The following is a 23,729-nucleotide window of genomic DNA, read 5'->3' as shown; positions in this document are numbered from 1 at the left end:
TGGGTGGGGTGTCCGTCGGGGGAGACGACCGATGTGGAGTTGACATTTGCTCACCCAATGGAATTGACGTGTGGCCAGCCGCACCGGCAGCGATATGTAACCATTATATCATGGGACGGATGCCCGGCCATGACCACAGCGCGAGACAAGGAAGTTAAACTGTTTCGTGTCGGGCCACGCCGCAGCAACTTCCACTTCTTCTCAGCTAGCCTGTATCGGTGCTGTGGAGAAGATGTTTATTCCAGGAAATTTTTTTATGGCGTACATATAACGCCTTTGAGTGTTAAAATGCATACTTGTAATTATGAAGGCGTTAGTCAAATTTTTAGCCATCCGATCTCAATCCAATGGTTGTTGTTTTTTCTCCTCCCTATCACTTTCCTCCAGCCTCCTTCCAACCCATGTCGGGCCGCCTGCCTACATAGTCGGGAGCGTGCCTTGTTGCATCACTCTTATGGTTGCGTTCCGAAAATCAACTGAACACGAATTGCAAATTCAGGCAACTTGCTAGTATCAGACATGAAAAAAAAACACAAAATGCGAACACGGCGTATCTGAGCTCGAACTCAAATGAGGTTGGATGAATAGTAAAATCGAAAGAAGAAGAAGAAAAATTAAAAACATCTTAAACTTTTTATGGTAAACTTTGACAATTTTTGAAGTGCTGCAAATTTTTAGCATGAGATGACATTAATAGAAGGCGTGACAAAAAATCATGGTCCGAAGGAGACACTGCATAGCAAGGGGTAGTAGGCGTATAATTTCACCACGTGGAAGCAGGACTGCAATTCTTTTTCGGGCGCCCATCAGATCAAGTTTAGCAATTTACTAATTTTCTCTAATAAAGGCTTTGTTGATCATTCATGCACACACAGGCCCACACTTTGAAATGAAAAATGTGGAGCCAACAGCTCCTTAATTCGAAAAAAAGGAACGGGCCCAACTGTCGTTAAGACACCGGTATGTTCAAAGCATTGGCGCACGTACTCCATGTGCTTCTTCTTCCCCCGTACGCCCATCATGCTTAATGTGGCCAACTCCATGGGAGTATATAGACGACTCTCCCCACACCATGCTCACACCGTCTCCTTGACTCGTGACTCGTGAGCAACTCATCCCGGAGCAATGGATGATGCCCTGGAGCTGTCATGGGGGGCGCGGTGCGCGGGGCTCGCCTTCTTCAGCCTCTCCATCTTCTCGGTGGCGCTCGGCGCGGTGCTCCTGCTCGTGCGCCGGTGGCCCAACCCCTGGTGCGGCTGTCACGTGTGCCGGGCTTACCTCACGGGGTCGTGGGCCAAGGACTTCACCAACCTCGCCGACTGGTACGCGCACCTGCTGCGCGAGTCGCCGACGGGCACCGTCCAGGTCCACGTCCTCGGCTGCACGGTCACCGCCAACCCGGCCAACGTCGAGTACATGCTCAAGACCCGCTTCGACAACTTCCCCAAGGGCAAGCGCTTCGCCGCGCTCCTCGGCGACCTCCTCGGCGCCGGCATCTTCAACGTCGACGGCGACGCCTGGCGCCACCAGCGCAAGATGGCCAGCCTCCAGCTCGGCAGCGTCACCGTGCGCTCCTACGCCTACAAGATCGTCGCCCAGGAGGTGGAGACGCGCCTCCTGCCAGCCCTAGCCGACGCCGCCGACGAGGGCAAGGTGATCGACCTCCAGGACGTGTTCCGACGGTTCGCCTTCGACACCGTCTGCAAGATCTCCTTCGGGCTGGACCCGGGCTGCCTCGACCTCGACATGCCCATGTCGGACCTAGCCAACGCGTTCGACACCGCCTCGCGGCTCTGCGCCATGCGGGGCGCGGCGGCCTCGCCGTTGGTGTGGAAGATGAAGCGGATGCTCAACATTGGGTCCGAGAGGGAGCTTAAGAAGGCCATCAAGCTCGTCGACGACCTCGCGTCGGCCATGATTCTGCAGCGCCGGACTCTGGGTTTCGACAACACCCACGACCTCCTGTCCCGCTTCATGGCCTCGGACGTCGCCATGGACGACAAGTATCTCCGCGACATCATCGTCAGCTTCCTCCTCGCTGGCCGGGATACGGTCGCCTCCGCGCTTACCACGCTCTTCATCCACCTGCACAAGAACCCTGAAGTCGCGGCCGCCATTCGCGCGGAGGCCGGCGGCGACAAGCCGTCCACCTACGAGCACCTGATGAGCCTGCAGTATACCCACGCGGTGCTGTTCGAGAACATGCGGCTGTTCCCGCCGGTGCAGTTTGACTCCAAGTTCTGCGCCGCCGCGGACGTGCTCCCGGACGGCACCTACGTGGAGGGCGAGTCACGCGTGATGTACCACCCGTACGCCATGGGACGCACGCCCAGCATCTGGGGCGCCGACTACGAGGCGTTCCGCCCCGATCGGTGGCTCACCGGACCCGGCGGTTCGTTCGCGCCGGCGAGCCTGTACAAGTACCCGGTGTTCCAGGCCGGCCTCCGTGTGTGCCTCGGCAAGGAGCTCGCCATAACTGAGATGAAGGCGGTCGGCGTGGCAGTGGTGAAGGCGTTCGACGTGGAGGTGGTTGGAGAGAATGGCCGTAGTGGCTGGGCGCCGACGTTTGTGCCGGGGCTCACGGCGTCCATCAGCGGCGGCCTCCCGGTGAGGATCAAACGCACAACTCAAAATTCATAATTCAGATGACTAGGAGAATGGTTTATAGCATGCGTGCATTAATCCACAGTTGAACATGATACTAGAAGGATTCGCGCGCTTTGCTGCGCCGGAAGCACACTGGGGATTGCAGTGACATCTTTCCGCATTTCGATGTGTTCGCTGAAATCTACTTACAAAATGTTTAATTGGTCAATAGGGTGAAGGACCACATTGCACAGTGGCACCAAAATGACATCCCCTTAAAAGCATAGGAAAACAATAAATAGTCGCTTATATCAAAATGCAGATCAATCATGTGCGTCTACTGCTGCAGTACCAACAAAAAATATATGATCTCTAAGACGATCAACTTTGCTGATTCCTTTACATCCTTCAGCGTCAGCCTGACATTTCTTCTTTTACCTTCCAAAGCATGATTTAGCTGTTGAGTACCACCTAGGAAGAAGTTTCTTTTTAAGATGTTCAGAAGCTTGCCGATGTCACGAATCTTGTCCTCAGATCATATTCTCCTGGGAGTTGCCCACTTACATATTCTCTTTATAAAAGTCAGTCAAAACAGAATATAGTAACAGATTTAGAGTTTTGATTCAAAAATGTCAATAACAAAATTTGTTAACCGAAGGACAGAAAATGGCTTTTCTGTATATTCATCTTTCAATCAAGTATACGTGGATATGCAAGCTTCGCTGTGCCAGGAATTGCAGCAATGGCATTTACGTTACATATATGTACTATTTAGTTCATCTGAATGGCCAAAACAGGGTGCACAAGATTTTAGTAAACCAATTAATCCATTTTAGTAAACAGGCTGTGAACGCAAATTAATGGAGCATGCTGGGAAGAAAATGCCACATTTTTAAAGATGACCAACCCAGAATAATGGCTCGTCTCTGAGAGTACATCAAAGATCAAACAGAGAACTATGTTGAAAATTTGACCCACTTTTTTACTAAATATAACACTATTATACATATATGACTAAATACTATAGAAACGGAAATAAAATCGCTCCGGAGATGAATAGCACATTCGAAGTAAATAAAAGATCTGAAACTTTAAATATGTAAATAATTGATTCACATGTATGCTCGTACATATCCATATGAAAATAATATTATTACTGCACCCCAAAGTAAAACAGCTTTGAGCACTAAAAATTTGCAAGCCTGAACATTTACATGTCTAGTTTTCATGGGAGAAGATTGATGTTTGTAAGATGTCTTTTTTCACCACCTATGTGCAGATCACAAGTCTAACTCCACACTTGCATGAAGAGGAAGTCAAATTAAAAAGCTTAGGATGCTCACCATAAATACTTAGTGGATGACCTGGAGAAAATGCAACTTGTTTAGACCACTGTTGTAGCCTTCTCATACTTAAAGCTTGTTTCGGCTGATACCGGCAATTCTATGGTTCTTCTCTCAGTAACACGTTTAGTGATCTCACTATACATTTGGGAATTGAGATGAATCACTACATGCAGGTAATGTGAGAATGTTACACCAATAAGTATCTTAATAATCTATGCTTACACTGTCACATTTCATAAGTATAGATATCAGGTGTCACCATAAATTAACTACCTACAGAATGAGGGGTGGAAATTCATGTTCATTCAAATTATCTTACCATCCAGATAAATCAAAAAAGGCTAATGCAACTGATTCCACACAAAAAATTGACAGGTAATTCATGCTACAGAGTACAAAATTAAGTAAAACTATTTAATAGGTAAGCTTGACTTTCCTGCACTTTAGATCAATTGGGAGTTTCTTTCAGAAAGATTAATCGATATTAACTACATGTTTCGCCCCTAAAGATGTAACTAACTGTTTGAACATACATCTATGTGATGGACCACAAACAGATACAGTCCATTGTAGTATTTCTTTGAAAGGAAAGGAACTGCTGAAGGGGGAGTAGTAAACACAATTTCTTCACCTGGATCCATATGAGAAGGTTATTAATAGTAGCACTACTAGCAACACACAGTAAGAACTCCCCCTCTGCACTCTTAACTTCTCCTGCCTCCCCAGCATCCTTATGCATGGAGCTGAGAACATCATTCACCTGAAGCTCAAGCACTGCTAGTGCTCGAGCAAAGTTCCCTTTGTTTGTGAACCTTGCGATCCATGTGCAGATTCCCCTTGCATCATCCTTCAAACATGGTGCGAAACCATTGAATGCTGACACAAATATATGGAGACCCGATTTGCATGATCTCCATAGGATCATGCTCGACCCATCTTGTAGTTCACATCAAGAACTGATAACAAAAGTTAGAAGTCATCTCCTAACTGCAAGTTAAGGGACAACAAACAATGGTACAATAATTTCAAGAAGAGAACTGCCAGCACTTTACAAACGAAGAGGACACTGCATGCTACCGTGGCCAGAATCAAATAGCCTAGAACACAGCAACATAAAGCAACTTTCAGTATAGCACGTTTCACTTTTTGGCATGTCGACTAATACATGGAAACAGAAGTGAAACAAAGAAGATTATTTATGTTGCTTTGAAAGCTAGTACAGGAAGAAACATCTGGTGAAGTGGACAGTCAGAAGATTGTTATTCCTAAAAGTGCATCAAGATAATTATATTAGAAGTGTATTAGATTTGAAGGAAGGCCAGTCATTGATCATGCAATTTTCCATGAACGTGTAGAAGGAAAACGGAATATCAAAACAAAGTCGGACTAATCATATGACAAGAAAATGGAATTGTTGTATATCAATCCTGCCGTAATTGTAATAGTGTTTGCGGTAGGCATGGCCGCCCGCGCTGTTAGGGCATGAAAACCCTATCATGATTAGCAAAGCGAGGTGATGTTCTCTGAGGGTGAAAACACTTGTAGTGAAGACACATAATCGAGCGACTGCATCACACAACTTGATACCCTTTTCGCCCGACATCTCACCATCATCCCAATCCTGCCCGTTGGCAACCGCCACATAGCGACCTGCCTCCACTCCGATCTTGATATATTAAAAAATCATATAAATCAATTTTCAAACATCACGAAATAGTATAGTTGAAGAAAAGGAAGATCATTGCCTCAAATACGGATATCATCAACATTTTCTCAAATAAACAACAGGTCACATAGATCGTATAGCAATATCACAATAATCTATCAAAGCTCACAAGAAATCTAGCCTCACATATATGACCATTTCAACAATCTCTCAGATGATCGCTGAACAATCTCACAACAATCTCACAACAACCTCAGAGCTAGATCATATAAAGATCTCACATATCAACATTTTTTTTATCATTTATCATCTACATGACCAACAAAGTGACAACAAACAATCTTGAGCAAAGGTCGGTGGCGAGAAAGATCAGGAACAGAGGAGAGCGTCACCTGGAAGAAGGACAACAAGAGGAGTTGGTGAGGCCAGTTTGGTGCTTGACAACACCTAAACAGAGGGGAGATGATGCGCTGCTCCTGCTCGGTGCTCGGCGGTCAGCAGCACAGCGGAGGTGCTGCTCCTACTCGGTCCTCTTGCGAGGGGTGGAGGGGAATGACAATGGCAGAGGGAGGAGCTCCAGCCCCTGCTCGGGCGGGGGCAGAGTGGCCACCACGTACCCAGCAGATCAGAGGTGCCGATGTAAGGAAGAAGACTCTGGGGACAACACACGCAGTAGCAAGAACACCGCCGCCCTCTCTGCGAATCGAAGAGGAGGGCAAGCCCGCACAGCCGCCGCCGCTGCCTATGCAATCTCCGGAGGGAACGGCAGAATAGGAGGAACCAGCGACACGTAGGGTAAACGAGGCCTCACATGCCAGGAGTCAAAAACCCATTTACAACCGACCATACCCAAAACAGGGCCCACATACCGCCTTAAACACCACCGATGCACCAGATCGCTCCATTTCGAGGGAGCTTAGTATGTCATGATATGCTACATATTTTTTAAGATATGGTTCAAATTGATATGAATAGTTAATTTGAAGTTATCTTTTTTTGCGTGTGAATTTAAAGTTATCTAAATGAGGACGCGGCGTATGTGAGCGTGAGCACACGTGAGCTTGTTATCTGTACCGTCCGGCATAGCTATGTGATTCATAGTATTGAATGCGTCTCACGGTCTCCGGGACCACCTATAATATGGAAATCGAGATATACACGGTCATACGGGCCAGACAGGTGGGCCAGATTTTACACAGACGTTTGGACGCCGTCGAGACATAAGGGCAGGGCCGTGGCCCGAGATGTCACCGGCGTACTGATCTGTGGATCAGTTCTGATGCTTTTTTGATAACCATTCAATTACAGGTTGGTTCGTGCAAATGAGGCAAGTTAGGACCACAAGAAGAGCATTACAATGTTTTAAACTCATCATCTGCACCGTGACAAAGAGTTCTTTAAAGAAAATTACTCAACTAAAAAATCTTTTAGGTACTGTACGTGGCAGTGCGACTTCAGCTCCTCTCGGCTGTTCCGTGTGGCCCGACATGGCCTCCTCCATTGCATGGTTACATGTCGCCGCCGGTGCCGCTGGCTTCGCTGGCCAGATGTTCCATTCCATCGGACAAGGTCAACTCCACGTCGGTCGTCTCCCCCGATAGCTAAGGCACGTCACGTCGTCTCGGTCGTCGTAGACCCTCTTGCCGCCCCCCACACACACACTGTTGGAAATATGAGCAATTTATAAAATGATTTTATTAACAGAAATACTAGATAAAGCATGACTAATATAGCCGCGATAAAGCAAGTCATGCAATCTGACGGAGAGAAAGTAAATAGCATCTGCATATATGAACTTGAACTAAACACATCTAGAACAGACACTAGATGAAGTTGCATATATGAAGTAGAACCTATCATATGTAGGGCAGAAACTAGAGCAAAGAACTGTGTCATGACATCTATAGTTTCATCTTCCTTTTGGGTATAACTTTTCAATAGTACCATCACGCCTAAGCTTCTTCTTGAATACCCATTTGCATCCTATAGGTTTGCACCCATAAGGACGATCAGTTATCTCCCAAGTTTCATTCGCCAAGATGGAATCCATCTCGCTACGAACTGCTTCCTTCCAGTAGTAAGCATCTTCAGATGCATAGGCCTCTGAAATAGAACTGGGAGTGTCATCTATGAGATACACAAGAAAATCATCACCAAAGGACTTTGCGGTCCTCTGTCTCTTGCTCCTAGTAGGAACTTCATTGTTTTCCTCCACAGGACTTTCAAAGTGTTCCATCGAAATGGTAGGTTCGGTAATTGTAACTGGTTCCTGATTCGATGAACTAGGCATCTCCTGATTAGATGAGGTAGCCATATCCTTCATGGGAAAGATATCTTCAAAGAAAGTCGCATCATTCGACTCCATGATCGTACCGACATGCATATAGGTACCTCAGATTTTACAACCAAGAATCTATAGCCAATGCTATGAAAAGCATATCCCAGGAAAACACAATCCACAGTCTTTGGTCCAAGCTTCCGCTTCTTCGGAATTGGAACATTGACTTTCGCCAAACAACCCCATGTTCGTAGATAAGAGAGTTTTAACCTTTTTTTCTCCCATTCCTCGAATGGAGTTATCTCTTTGTTCTTTGTGGGACTCGGTTTAGGACATAACATGCCGTCAATATCGCCTCCCCCCACCATGCCTTGGAGAGACCCAATGTGTCTAACATGGCGTTAACCAAATCAGTTAGAGTACGGTTCTTTCTTTCGGCCACCCCATTTGACTGAGGTGAATAGGGAGGCGTCCTCTCATGGATTATACCATGTTCCGCACAAAAAGCATCAAATTCATTGGAAAAATACTCTCCACCGCGATCGGACCTAAGCCTCTTGATTTTTCGATCAAGTTGGTTTTCCACTTCAGCTTTATAGATCTTGAAAAATTTCAAAGCCTCATCCTTAGATTTCAGAAGATACACACGGCAGTATCTAGTGGAGTCATAAATTAACGTCATGAAATATTTCTTTCCACCTTTTGTCAAAACACCATTCATTTCACATAGATCTGAATGTATGAGCTCTAGTGGTGCAAGATTTCTCGTTTCCGCAGTCGTGTGAGACTTACGAGGTTGCTTAGCTTGCACACACACTTGACACTTAGATCCCTTGACAGTGGTGAAACTAGGGATTAAGTTCAACTTCGCTAGTCGCGACATGCAACCAAAGTTAACATGACAAAGACGTGAATGCCACACATTTGATTCACTATTGTTGCAAATATGATTAACAACTTTATTGCAAACGTCTGACAAGGATAAACGAAACAGGCCTCCTGACTCATAACCTTTACCAACAAAGGTTCCATACTTGGATATTACAAATTTATTCGACTCAAAGACAAGCTTGTAGCCATCTCTACACAAAAGAGATCCGCTAACAAGATTTTTATTGACGGAGGGGACATAATGCACGTTCTTTAGCCGCACGATCTTCCCCGAAGTAAACTTCAGATCGACCGTGCCAACACCACGAACAGAAGCACTTGAACCGTTGCCCATCAGCACGGTTGAAGTCCCTGCGGTCTGATAAGACGAAAACATGGAAATATCACCGCATGCGTGCACATTAGCACCCGTGTCAATCAACCAATCAGGAGAATGACATACTGAAAGAATAGTGGGAAATATACCATACCCAGCATCCTTCATGTCAGTGTCTCCAATGACAACATTAGCGGTCTTGCTGCCTTTCCCAGGATGAAGCTTGTCATAGCGATTAGGGCAACTAGGAGCCCAATGATCAGGATCCCCACACACATGACAAGCACCTTTCTTCTTGTCATTCTTCTTCTTGAAGTTCGTGTGTTGCACAGCCTTGTTCTTCCCATCAAACTTTGCTTTACCATCAAACTTGCCCTTGTTCTTGAACTTGTGGGGCTGGAAGTTCTTCTTCTGTACCAGATTGGCACTAGATCCTCCCTCAATACCTCGAGCACGTGTGTCCTTTGCTCTCGCCTTTTCTTCCACATCAAGAGTACCAATGAGATCCGGGACGGAAAACTCCTATCTCTTATGCTTCAGTAAGGTAGCAAAGTTCCTCCATGAAGGAGGAAGCTTAGTGATAATACCTCCGGCAAAAAACTTGTCCGGTAGCATACAACTGAAGTGCTCAAGTTCTCTAGCAAATGACTGTATCTCATGAGCTTGCTCAACCACGGAGCGCTCTTCAGTCATCCTATAATCATAGAATTGCTCCATGATGTACAACTCAGTGCCAGCATCCGAGACCCCAAACTTGGCCTCGAGTGCATCCCACATATCTTTTCCATTATCAATTGACGCATAAGCATCAACTATGTTCTCACCAAGAACACTCAAGAGAGCAGCCTTAAACAGAGTATCCATTTTCTGAAAAGCTTGTGCTGTTGAGCATCAAGCTCTCCTTCAGGTTTGCCAAGAGTGGCGTCATAGCAACTCATGGTTTGAAACCATAAGACTGCTCTCACGCGCCACCTCTTATAGTGGATACCCTCAAACATAGGAGGTCTCATTGAAGCAGCAAAACCACTCGGGGTAAATTGCATATAATAAGGTTTTTGGATTGTTGGAAACATGAGCAATTTACCAAATGATTTTATTAACAGAAATACTAGATAAAGCATGACTAATATAGCCGCGATAAAGCAAGTCATGCAATCTGACGGAGAGAAAGTAAATAGCATCTGCATATATGAACTTGAACTAAACACATCTAGAACAAACACTAGATGAAGTTGCATATATGAAGTAGAACCTATCATATGTAGGGCAGAAACTAGAGCAAAGAACTGTGTCATGACATCTAACAGAAAGAGCAAGAACACGTACGGGATAGCAGCAGCAGAAGCACTGGACCTGAGGTAGTCGACGTCGGGGAAGTAGTCGTCGGAGTCCGTGATGAAGAAGCCAGTAGTCGCGCAGAACGCTCCCCAAAAACCTTATCACCCTTCTCGCGTACAGGACTCAAAGAGGTGCGGTTTCGGAGGCCTACTGTCCCGACCTGCGGTGCATGCCGCAAGCCGGGATGGGGAAGATCGTAGCAGCAACAACCGAAGGGTGCAACGTTCGTCTTCAATATCGACATCGGCTCGGCTCATTCCCGCAACCCGCGCGGGCAACGGAGGAGGAGCGCGCGTGGATATCCCTCTTGTTCTCATGCTCATACAAGTGGGGAAAGAACCTCTCTTATAAGGAGGTCCAACTCCCACTAAACTAGCAATGTGGGACTAAACTTTAGTAGTATCCCTTGCCTTGCACAAATGGGCTAAGTGGGCCTCTAGGATTTATTAGGAATTTCTGAAATTGTTATTGGGCTAGGCCCATAAATTGATAAAATTCCAGCACACACACAAGGACGCTGAATTAGCACCTCGCGACATGCATCGGTACGTAGTCCCATCAGCTTGATCATCCATCTCTCAAAAGAATAAGGAAAATAACTGAGCATCCATCGTACGTGAATCCATGGAACCACTACTCACTGCTCATGTGACCTATACGCGCACGTGCACTTCCTTCCTTTCACCATGCATGTTGGTTTTGAGAATGACTATGGCAGTCCAACACACTATTTTACCGGTCATCGTTCAATCTGATTCTTCGGAGGCATTTTCGGCTTTGACTGGAGACAACCTATCCCGGTCGGAATATGGTCATTTAGTTGCTGAGATCAAGCATCTTATGGTAGAGAAGGAGTTTATTCCATTGGAGATTAAACGTGAGCAAAGTAGGGTAACAGATCGATTGGCTTTCTATAGTCGTACAGAGAGTACTACTGCTATGTGGCTAGATAGAGGTCCGCCCTGATAGAAGAACTTTTGCCTCTCGATTGTAATGTTATTCATTTGGAATAAAACTCCTTTAACCTCGTAAAAAATGACATTGAGCTACTTACTTGAGGTTGGACCTGGCTTGTTGCCGTGGACCGAGCTGTGGGGCGGGAGAGTAGTATGGCGCATGCAACTGTATCTGTCCATGGCAGCGGCGATTGCACAACCGGCTGAAAGCTGAATAAAAACTGTTGCTTATTGATGATTTGGTGCGGCATACAAGAGTATATAAGAGGGTACAAACCGACTTGGGGTAGGGGTACAAAATTGACTTGGACTAGAAGTCGTCTACCATAATGACTACTCTAACATCCCCCCGCAGTATCAACGGCAGGCTCGACGACGTTGAGACTGAAACAGATATCTTGAAATGGCTTAGTAGGCAGTGCCTTGGTGAAAATGTCAGCAAACTGAGCCGTAGAGGGAACATGAAGCACCCGAACCTGACCAAGAGCAACCTTTTCACGAACAAAATGAATACCAATCTCAATATGCTTTGTGCGTCGGTGTTGAACTGGATTGCTGGTCATGTAGACTGCTGATATGTTGTCACAGTAGACAATAGTGGCCTGCTCAATAGGCCTGTGTAGCTCGGAGAGTAACTGCCGAATCCAGATTGTATCTGCAACGGCATGTGCCACAGCGCGATACTCAGCCTCGGCCGACGAACGTGAGACTGTAACCTGTCTTTTCGAAGACCAAGAAATCAAATTGTTACCAAGAAAAACACAAAAACCGGAAGTGGACCTTCGAGTGTCAGGACAACCAGCCCAGTCTGCATCAGAGTATGCGGTAAGCGAGTTTAGAGAAGAATTATTGAGGTGGAGACCATGATTGAGAGTTCCTTTTAAATACCGAAGAATGCGTTTAACATGATTATAGTGAGGAACCCGGGGATCATGCATATAGAGACATGCTTGTTGAACAGCAAAAGAGATTTCAGGACGAGTAATGGTGAGATATTGGAGAGCACCTGTTAGGCTACGATAGAGAGTAGGATCGAAAAAGGGTTCACCGGTAGCCGAAAGTTTAAAACTAGTATTGACAGGAGTGCGAGATGATTGACAGTCAAGCATACCAGCACGATTAAGAAGATCAAGAATATACTGGCGTTGGGAAAGAAAAAGGCTGGAGAAATCTCGAACAACAGCAATGCCTAAGAAATGATGAAGGAGTCCTAGGTCAGTCATAGAAAATTCAGATCTAAGAAGAGAGACAATATGATCTAAGAACTTTTGAGAGGAGGCGGTAAGAATGATATCATCTACATAGAGAAGTAAATAGGCAGTGTCAGAAGTTTGATGATACACAAAAAGAGAGGTGTCGGAGAGAGATGGAGTGAAGCCTATTGTTTGAATGAAGGAGGAGAAGCGTTGAAACCAAGATCGTGGGGCCTGTTTAAGACCGTAGAGAGATTTCTGAAGAAGACATACATGAGTTGGAAAGGATGGATTTTCAAAACCCAGAGGTTGCTGGCAATAGACAGTTTCTTGAAGGGAACCATGGAGGAAAGCATTTTTAACATCAAGTTGGTGAATGGGCCATGAAGAGGAGACAACAACACTAAGAACGGTGCGAATGGTGCTAGGTTTAACAACAGGAGAGAAGGTTTCTTCGTAATCAATTCCTTGTTGCTGAGAAAAGCCACGACAAACTCACCTGGCTTTATATCGTGAGAGGCTCCCATCGGAGTGGAACTTTTGGCGAAAAATCCATTTGCCAGAAACAATATTTGTATTGGGAGGACGAGGAACAAGTTGCCAGGTGTTGTTTTGAAGTAAAGCATTATATTCTTCTTGCATGGCAGCGGCCCAATTGGGATCAAGTAGAGCAATTTTGTAATTCTTTGGAAGAGAAGTGAGAGATACGAAGGTATGAAGGTTTAGGCGGTCTTGGGGTTGATGAAATCCTGATTTGGCCCTAGTACGCATGCGATGATCATTAATCGGGGCTGCTGTAGGAATAGCACGAGGGGGTAAGGTGGGTACTGGTGAGTCCGGCGCAGCGGAAGAGTCGGACGAAGGAGTAGGGCTGGGTGGTGGAGTGGGAGCAGGGCTGGGTGGTGGAGTGGGAGTAGGGGCTGGGGGTGTTGGGGAGGGAGCAGGGGTCAGGGGTGTTGGGGACGTCTCTGGTGGGGTGAGTGTATGGTTGGGATTGGCTATGGTGGGTGTTAATGGTGGTGGTGATAAGTTGTGTTCGGCAGGTAGGGGAGTATATAGTTGGAAAGGACGGGGAGAGGGGGTGTTTGCGGAGCTAGGGGTGTTGGATGGTGTAGTAGTGCGTTGTGAGAAAGGAAAAATGTGCTCAGCAAACGTGACATGACGAGAGACATGAACGTGTCCGGTGTGAAGGTCGAGACAGCGATAGCCTTTGTGCTCGTCAGAGAAGCCGAGAAAAGCACATGGGATAGAGCGTGGTGACCATTTATTTGCAGAAGTGGCGTAGGCATTGGGAAAACAGAGACAGCCGAAAACACGAACCGCGGAGTAGTCGGGGTGGGAAAGAAAGAGGGAATAATAGGGAGTAGTGTTGGGTTTAGTTTTAGAAGGTCGAATATTTAGAAGGAAGGTGGCCATGTGTAGGGCTTCAGCCCAAAACTTAGGAGGCATAGATGATTGAATGAGGAGAGTGCGAACTATATCATTGAGGGTGCGAAGAGAGCGTTCTGCTTTACCATTTTGAGGGGAGGTGTAGGGACATGAGAACCTAAGCAGGATGCCATGTTGTAAGAAGAAAGTACGATTTTTAATGTTATCAAACTCGCGACCGTTGTCACATTGGATAAATCGAATTGGGAGGAAGAAGTGAACAGACACATAGCGTTGAAAATTAAGGAAAAGAGAATGGACCTCGGATTTGTTGCGTAGAGGAAAAGTCCAGACAAAGTGGGTGAAATCATCTAGGATAACAAGGTAGTATTTAAAACCCAAAACACTTGCAATGGGAGAGGTCCATAAATCACAATGTATTAATTCAAAGGGATAAGTGCTACAAGAACTAGAGGAACTAAAGGGAAGACGCACATGTTTGCCTAATTGACAAGACTCGCAAAACACAGAATTATGAGAGTCCCTATTACATGGTATGGTAAATTCACTAAGCATAGAACCTAAGACGGCGGGGTTGGGATGGCCCAGGCGACGATGCCAGAGATCGACGGAGGCCAGCATGGATGTTGGAGGGGTGGCGGCAGGAACTCCATTAAGAGAATAAAGATCACCGGAGCTATTGAAGCGAGCGATCTCGGCCTTGGTCAGGTAATCCTTCACAGATAAACCAAAAGGGTCAAATTCAGCCGAAACTAGATTGTCGCAAGTAAATTGGCGAATAGAGATAAGATTTTTAATGAGGGCGGGTGCAACTAGAACATCACGAAGTAAAAGAGGTTTGGTGGAAGAGGGAAGTTGAGCCTGACCAACACAATATATAGGAATAGATGATCCATCTCCAAGGATAATGGAAGGGAAAGGAGATTTAGTGCAAGAAGATAACCAATTACTAGATGCAGACATATGACTAGAGGCCCCTGAATCAAAGATCCAATCCGTACCTGAGTTTCCTTGTGCAGCAAAGTTATTCATGGCCTGGAGAAAGGCAGCTTGATCCTAGCTCGGCGTCACAGGTGAGGGTGGCGTCGGAAGCAGTGCCGGCAGATACGATGGTGAAGGCAATAGGGCCGGCTGGGGAGTGTAGTAGGCATTGGCCGGTTGTGGTGGGGGTGGCGTCGGGAGCAGGGCCTGGCTGAGGTGTGTAGTAGGCGCCGCCGTCGGTGGTGTAATGACCATAAGGAGCATACGTCGGGGCGGCGTGATAGGCATTGGCCGGCTGTCGGGGGTTGAGAACCCCGGGAGCACCAGTAGGCGGCCGAAGGCCGGGTTGCCAGGCACCTGAGTATGCCGGCGGAGCACCGAGGGTGGACGGAGCGGACCAGGGCATGGGCCATGCTTGAACAAGCCCCGTCCAAGGATCATGAGGAGGCCGCCATGCAACCGCAGATGGAGCACTGGTGGGTGGTGCAGGACTAGCTGCTGGTGATGTCGTAGGCGGAACCGAACGAGTCGACGGCGGCCTGTAGATAGGGTTTTTGCCGCGGTAGTTCGGACTAGGACGCTAGCCTGGGGGCGGCTGAATAGGTGACGATGCGGACGGCCCGGCGGCAGGAGCCGGCATGGAAGGCGGCGCTGGTGTAGACGACAGAGGAGGACGAGCCGCATCATGAAAGACCTTGGGGCGAGAGTCTTTGCGAGCTTGTGTTTCCGCCGCGAGTTGTAGCAAGGAACGAACTTCAGCGAAGGTAGGTGGGGGCCGTATCATCGTTATGAACAAGGCTTGCTTGTCAAAGTCTTCGCTGAGGCCGACGACGACGATATTGATTACGTTTGAGTCGCTAACTGTATCGCCGAGTTCGCGGAGCTCATCACCAATGGTCTTAACGCGCTGGCAGAACAGGTTCACCGGGGCGTCTCCTTGCACCATATTGCGAAGCTCGGTGTGGAGAGCATTTTTCCGAGCGTCGGTGTTGCTTTGGAAGAGCTGACGGAGGGAGTGCCAGATGTTGGCAGCGGTGTCGCCGTCGTGATCGAGCATGTTGAAGATCTCGGTGGTGATGCGGGTGTAGAACCACTGGACGATCGCGAGATCGTCTTTCAACCATTGCGGATCGTTGGGGCGGGGGAGACAGTTGGCGGCGACATGCGAGCGCAGGTTGCAGCGGCCGAGGTGGAGATCGAAGAGATGTCTCCAATGGTAGTAGTTGTGGGCGGCGAGATCAAGAACTATGGGGATGTAGGGGCTGACGTCGGAGATTGTGTCAGCAAGAGATGTTGGTGCGGCGAGGATGGGTGCAGGGTAGTTTTGTGGAGCTATGGTGAGGGCCGAGAGAGAAGCGGCCGCGGCGTTCGCAGCCTTGGCGATGAGTGCGGCCCGGCGCTCGAAGTAGCCGGGCGGCGGCGGCGGTGGCGTTGGCGGAGCCATACCCTAAACCCTGGGACCGGTATCTGATACCATGAAAGCTATATAAAAACTGTTGCTTATTGATGATTTGGTGTAGCATACAAGAGTATATAAGAGGGTACAAACCGACTTGGGGTAGGGGTACAAAACTAACTTGGACTAGAAGTCGTATACCATAATGACTACTCTAACACCGGCACCTGCCGATTCGCATGCTTTGCCGAACCAAGTACTGGGTGGTCGGCTGCCCCCAAAGCATCCTCCCTCTTTCTTATTTGTAGTGATGGGTGGTGTGTGTGGCCGTGCTGACCTTGCCGGCGACCAAGACTGATGGTTTATCCTCATCCCCCTTCGGGCCCAGCGGGGCTAGGAACATCTCTGCCAGCACCTCCTCCAGCTCCATCGTGGAGGTGGACTGCAAATTGGGTAGGAATTGGAGTGGGTTGCGGCGGCAATTGGAGCAGAGATAATGGAGAAAGGGCAGGTTTTCACGCACTGTGCAATGTTCCAAATGTGTGGGCTCTACCTAGCTTTTGTGTGGGCTCGGTGTGTCAGAGTCCGACATAGCGGTTGTGTGGACGTCCGCAAATCTCTCCTAGGTTTGCTTTCGATTTGTGGGAATTTGGACATGTGAACCGATCCGCGGACGTTTGATGGACGGCTATGGAGGGCACGAAGTATCCGGACCGCGCGGTCTGGACTTTTATGGGCCGTTTGATGTATAGCGTCGGAGATGCCCTCATAGTACATCCAGTCGAATTATTGTTGTCGTCAACCAACATATTTTTGTATACAACTTTTACAGTAGTTGGCATTTTTTGGAGCCGTTCGTTTGTCTCGATCTAACGGCGCATACATACATAGTACTCGAAAGTACACGGATGAAATTACTCGAAAGAATTGGAAAGTACTAATGACAAGGTGGGGACACCTTTCAATCTAGGGGCATTTTAGTCCTAGGAAAAATTTAACAAGGTGGTCAAGGGGCATTTCAGTCCTAGGAAAAATGTGCACGCCCCTCTCGTCTAATGCAAAACCGCCGCCCTCTCGTCCAATGCAAAGCCACCGCCGTGTTCCTTCCCCTCTTCCATCACCATTACAACCACGGCCATCTCCTAGCCTGCTCATCCTTCTCGCGGCCGCAAATTTTCTCTTCTCATCTTCCACTTCCACCCCCCTCTTCCATCCTAGCAAGAATCTCGATGGAGCAGCAGATCGAGCACATCGGCGGCGGCGAGAACGCCGACTTCATGGAGATCGCCGGCGGCGATAACGCTGACTTCATGGAGATCGCCAGCGGCGACCAGGTCAAGATGGCCAGGTTAACGGAGATCCGTTCTTGGTTTCACAACATAATGCAGATGAACTGGACGGCAATGGCCACTTTGAAGCAAATAACAAGGAGGGAGAGGGCAAAGCTTTCCCCCCCACCCGCACAACCGATGCACAAGGTCGAGATCCTCCTCTGGGCGATGGAGCAGGCCGATTCGTCCAGCCCGTGGACCAGGCGGAGGTGGTGGGCATTCAGATCCAGGGTAGAGCATCCACTAGATCAGGAACCCACGGTGCACGAGGTGCCGTTGCAGATTGTGGAGCCTCCAACCGAGTCGGAGATGACTCCGAAGCGCAAGAGGAGGAGGACAGTGGTCGCGACATCGCTTCCTCGCCGTTCTCCACGCTTCCCTCGCTGCTCTCCTCGTGTGAACAGCGGCCATAGCTATGTTTAGTGTAAGATTGCTGACTTTCATTCATCATTACTTGCCACTTGCTTAATTTGATTCTCTGCAATATGTTCTTGCTACCTGTGTACTTGAATCCGTAGCCTATGGACTGGCAGCTTAGTTTGATCGACGAGGCTGGAATGAGTCTAGGCATATAGCATTGCTATGTTTACTTGCTATGTTTTGATGTGCTGGAGTGGTATCCATGATAGGAAATTTTGTCTGTCACCTCAAGAGTTGTGTCCAAATTACGTGATGCAATCTGTGTAAATTGAACTTGCAATATTTTGGCTGCAAGAAGTGCCTCCAGACAAGTTCAGTACACAGTTTTAGAGTGATAGACTCTGGGTTGACACTGAAATATTTCAATACTGCAAGTTCAGTAGATAGTTGTAGGCATTGAAATATTTCAGTACTGATCGGTTCACATTGAAATATTTGAATAGTGCAATTGCAGTACACATGGCACACTGAAATATTTCAGTAGTGCAATGCATTTTCAGTACACACGGGTGGACACTGAAATATTTCAGTACTGCACAGTACACGCACGCAACCCCTGAAATATTTCAGTACTGCAGTTTCGGTACACGCACGCAACCCCTGAATATTTCAGTGTAGCAGTTTCAGTACACGCGCGTAGCCACTGAAATATTTCTAGGGTGTTGTTTCAGTACAAGCACGTAGCCGCTGAAATATTTCAGTGGTGCACTTTCAGTACACGCACGTACCCACTGAAATATTTCTGTGGTTCAATTTCAGTACACGCACGTACCAACTGAAATATTTTAGTGGTGCTGTTTCAGTACACGCATGTAGCAACTGAAATATTTCAGTGGTGCTGTTTCAGTACACACACACACGTAGCCACTGAAATATTTCAGTAATGCACTTTCAGTAGAGAGACGTAGACACTGAAATATTTCAGTAGTGCCCTGTCGGTGAACTTGCATCAAAATATTTAGGGCTTCCTAATGATTCAACAAAAAAACTAGACATAAGCAGTGATATAATTTTAGTATGGATGTTGGCTTACTCATGTTGCCGTGATGTACAACCTTTTGCTTCACTTCCTGTAAGTGCATCTTGCATGTGCTATGGCGTACATGCTGTTTACTCTCATCACAGAAGTGATTTTGCATCTTGCAAAGGTCTTATTAATTCAACATTGACTTCTATGAACTTTGTATTCACAGTCGTATCCTCCTACAGTTGTTGTGACAGATTTCCTTGGCATCTTCAAATTACTGCACTGTCATTTTTCCAATACCAACTGTATTCAATCTAAAATTTTCAGTTACTTATATGCTACAGGTGGAATCATGGATAGGTTGCTGAAGATGCTGCGCCTCACAATAAAAGTCCCTTGCTCAACCTCAATATCAGAAGCTGTTTTGCATTTCTAGTTTTCTCAGTATTTCATGTGATGTATTTGAATACCAGAAGTTGTTATGCATTACAAGTTCAATCTGATAATCGTAGTACCTGTAGTCCATGTGTTATCTGTTTTGTATGTGTGGGATCAAAATCTAATACGGTTCTGATTCCTGTTTCCATGGCCTTGATGCTAAGTTAAGTACATGCTGGTCAGAGTGATCAGAGGGAAGGGTGGCTGATACGTCCATTTTGCATCATGCTTTTATATCGATATTTATTGCATTATGGACTGTTATTACACATTATGTCACAATACTTATTCCTTTTCTCTCTTATTTTACAAGGTTTATATGAAGAGGAAGAATGTCGACAGCTAGAATTCCTGGCTGGAAAAGGAGCAAATATTAGAGACCTATTCTGCACAACTCCAAAAGTCCTGAAACTCCACGGAAGTCATTTTTGGAATTAATAAAAAATTCTGAGTGAAGAAAATACCAGAGGGGGCCCACACCCTGGCCACGAGGGTTGGGGGCGCGCCCTACCCCCTGGGCGCGCCCCCTGCCTCGTGGGCCTCCGGTGCCCATCTTCTGCTATATGAAGTCTTTTACCCTGGAAAAAATCATAAGCAAGCTTTCGGGACGAGACTCCGCCGCCACGAGGCAGAACCTTGGCGGAACCAATCTAGGCTTCCGGCGGAGCTGTTCTGCCGGGGACACTTCCCTCCGGGAGGGGGAAATCATCACCATCGTCATCACCAACGATCCTCCCATCGGGAGAGGGTCAATCTCCATCAACATCTTCACCAGCACCATAGACTCTCAAACCCTAGTTCATCTCTTGTATCCAATCTTTGTATCAAAACCTCAGATTGGTACATGTGGGTTGCTAGTAGTGTTGATTACTCCTTGTAGTTGATGCTAGTTGGTTTATTTGGTGGAAGATTATATGTTCAGATCCTTAATGCATATTAATACCCCTATGATTATGAACATGAATATGCTTTGTGAGTAGTTACGTTTGTTCCTGAGGACATGGGAGAAGTCTTGCTATTAGTAGTCATGTGAATTTGGTATTCGTTCGATATTTTGATGATATGTATGTTGTCTCTCCTCTAGTGGTGTCATGTGAACGTCGACTACATGACACTTCACCATTGTTTGGGCCTAGGGGAAGGCATTGGGAAGTAATAAGTAGATGATGGGTTGCTAGAGTGACAGAAGCTTAAACCCCAGTTTATGCGTTGCTTCGTAAGGGGCTGATGTGGATCCATATGTTTCATGCTATGGTTAGGTTTACCTTAATACTTCTTTTGTAGTTGCGGATGCTTGCAATAGGAGTTAATCATAAGTGGGATGCTTGTCCAAGTAAGGACAGCACCCAAGCACCGGTCCACCCACATATAAAAATTATCAAAGTACCGAACGTGAATCATATGAGCGTGATGAAAACTAGCTTGACGATAATTCCCAAGTGTCCTCGGGAGCGTTTTCCTTCATATAAGAAATTGTCCAGGCTTGTCCTTTTCTACAAAAAGGATTGGGCCACCTTGCTGCACCTTATTTACTTTTGTTACTTGTTGCTCGTTACCAATTATCTTATCACAAAACTATCTGTTACCGATAATTTCAATGCTTGCAGAAAATACCTTACTGAAAACCGCTTGTCATTTCCTTCTGCTCCTCGTTGGGTTTGACACTCTTACTTATTGAAAGGACTACGATAGATCCCCTACACTTGTGGGTCATCAGTGGCGCTGGTGGGAAATATTTTAGGGTTTTATCATCGTGATAACCCTAGAAAATTAATAAAAACGTCGAAAATCAATGGAACTAGTCATGGATGCTTCTCATGTTGGTACAAGGGTGTAGAAAGAATATAGGTCCATTTGAAGCATGTCGAGAAAAACCCGTCCTTCCACACAGACCCTTACCTCCTACCCGAACGGCCGCCGGTGAAGGAGGTGAATTTTTGGCCATGTTAAGAATGACACCAATTTTTTCCTTGTCGTGGGCATGGCCACCCCAGAGGATCGACAACGTGCGCTTGTCGCGTCACCTCAGAGAAGTATTTTAAGCATTTAATCATATTAGAGAATCCATACAAATGCCGACAACCTTACCAAACTAGTCATGCTTCCTTCTCATGTTGATACAAAGAAGTAGAATTTTTTTGCGTCCATTTACATCATGTCCGGCAAGTTTGTTTGTACGTGTTCTCCGTGTGTGTGAATGACATGTGGGATCCACATGTCAAAAACCCATAGGCAAAAAAGAGGGAACTAAACTACCCGACTGAGTTTCGAACCAAGGGCATTAGTATGTGATCGGCAGGGTGTTACCGCAGGGCTGATGATGCATTTTGATACAAATTACGTGCCCTCGGATTTAAGAAATTGATTTACCGTATCTATCATGTGTAACCACTGCTGGTGTCCACGTGTCAGCAGTTTGAAGGGCGGCGCGGGGCGAACCGCACGCGAGGTGCACGGCGCAGGGAAAACCACCCCCCTCGACCCCTCGGTAACTCCAAGAGGCAGCCGCATTCATTTTCTTCCCCAAATCGGGTAGAAAACCCTCGTCCTCTCCCACTCCAGCCATACCACCTCGTCCTCTCCCAAACCCTCCTCCCTTCCTCACCACTCCACTCCTCTCCTCCCTTCCAACATGTCCATCCTCCTCTCGTCGAACGCCGATGAAGCGCGCCCGTGAAGATGCGGCGGATGAGCCGGAGGCAACCATCGGTGGAGAGCAGTCTGCTGCCGTGGCTGCCGCCGCGGTTGCAATGGCTGAGTTCGCCGTAGCGGCGACGGCTGGTGGTACAGCAACTATTGTGCCTCCTCCCACTGCCATCCCAGCCGTCGAGCTACCAGTCGGAGAGCCTGTGCACGAGAAGGTGGGGGAAGATCTGGACGGGGAGAAGGCGAGGCTCCATGACAATATCGAGGAGGAGTTCTACGGGGGGGGGGGGGCAGCGTGGACGAGATAGAGTTCGAGATGGCTGTGGATCCCAGGAAGGGTAGCGACTTCGACGAGGATGTCATCGACGAGCTCTCGGAGGTACTACTCTGGTTTTTTCAGATTTATTTTTCCTTCAAGTACTCTGTTTTTTCATGGCATTGGGTTTTTTCTTGTTAAGTACATGAGCATCAGTTTCATATGGGCGTGCTAGTTGAAAGGATCTAGCATAGATTTTCTTGCATCTTGAATGGTGGTTTTTGAATCTGAATCATTTTCTTCACGTATTGATGAGGTATTTCTACTCATGTACTGGCCCAGCCATAATGTTTGCATACATGTAGGATTGTAGGGATCTAGCATAGATTTTCTTGTTGGATGGTGGTTTTAGAATCTGATTCATTTTCTGATTTGAATAGACAGAAGAAAAAAAGCACTAGTATAGCTAAAACAAAGATTCATTATCTGATTCCATCATGGCGTGCTTTATTGATTAAGCAAACTTACATCATTCACAAGAGATACATGAATGAAATAAGTGGGGTAATCAACCCAAATACAAGATAGATGATTCTCATAGCTATTTCTAGCGATCTCATGTGCGACACCATTGGCTTCCCGAGGACAGTGAGAAATGCGGCAGTTCCTATCTCCAGAACTAGATCAAAACAATCAGCAATAATATGTGATCCTTCGTTCCACCATGTGTTACCTCCAGTAAAAGCTTGAACAACTTGTAAGCAATCCCATTCTACAATAATTTGATGATAGCTTACAGATGCTACCAAAGATAGGCCTTCTTTCATTGCCACCGACTCCATCAAGCAGGCAGATGATGCATTTGGAATATAATGGCAGTTTACTGAATTGACACAAAGTTGCCATACTGATCTCTTAAAACACCACCCATCGACTCATCTCCTTCTTAACTATCATATGATGCATCTACATTCAGTTTTAATTGGTAAGAATCCTGTTCTGACCACTTGATTATTTCTTTGACAAGCCCTGTTTTGCATGACAACATTTCCTTTTCTGGCAATTGGTCTGCCTTGTTGCATGAGGACAGAACCAATAAGTTGACCTGATGCATGTGTTTAAAAAGTAAATGGTAGGGTCAAATAAGGCAAAGCCATAACAAGAGCAGTGACCAGACAATTCTTCAATGTTGTGAAGGCCTCAATTTGAGCATCTGACCACTGGAATGAATTTTTTTTAGACAACATGCCCTAAATACTCAACTTGTATTTGTAAAACTAGAATTCAATTTCTGAATATATTTTTAGACCACTAGAATGAATCTTTTTTTAGCAT

The 23,729-nt window shown here is 46.6% G+C and overlaps 1 protein-coding gene across 1 annotated transcript; it reads left to right on the top strand.

Moving 5' to 3' along the window:
• Window positions 1-1,013: 1,013 nt before the first annotated feature.
• On the top strand, window positions 1,014-2,663 carry LOC109782704 (cytochrome P450 94C1). The gene has a single exon (XM_045233411.2). It carries the CDS (start codon window positions 1,126-1,128, stop codon window positions 2,638-2,640), a length of 1,515 nt encoding a protein of 504 aa, XP_045089346.1. The 5' UTR covers window positions 1,014-1,125; the 3' UTR covers window positions 2,641-2,663.
• The last annotated feature ends 21,066 nt before the right edge of the window (window positions 2,664-23,729 follow it).

Source organism: Aegilops tauschii, chromosome 2, assembly GCF_002575655.3.
Source record: "Aegilops tauschii subsp. strangulata cultivar AL8/78 chromosome 2, Aet v6.0, whole genome shotgun sequence".
Taxonomy (NCBI): domain Eukaryota; kingdom Viridiplantae; phylum Streptophyta; class Magnoliopsida; order Poales; family Poaceae; genus Aegilops; species Aegilops tauschii.
This window is presented reverse-complemented; position numbering and strand designations above follow the sequence as displayed.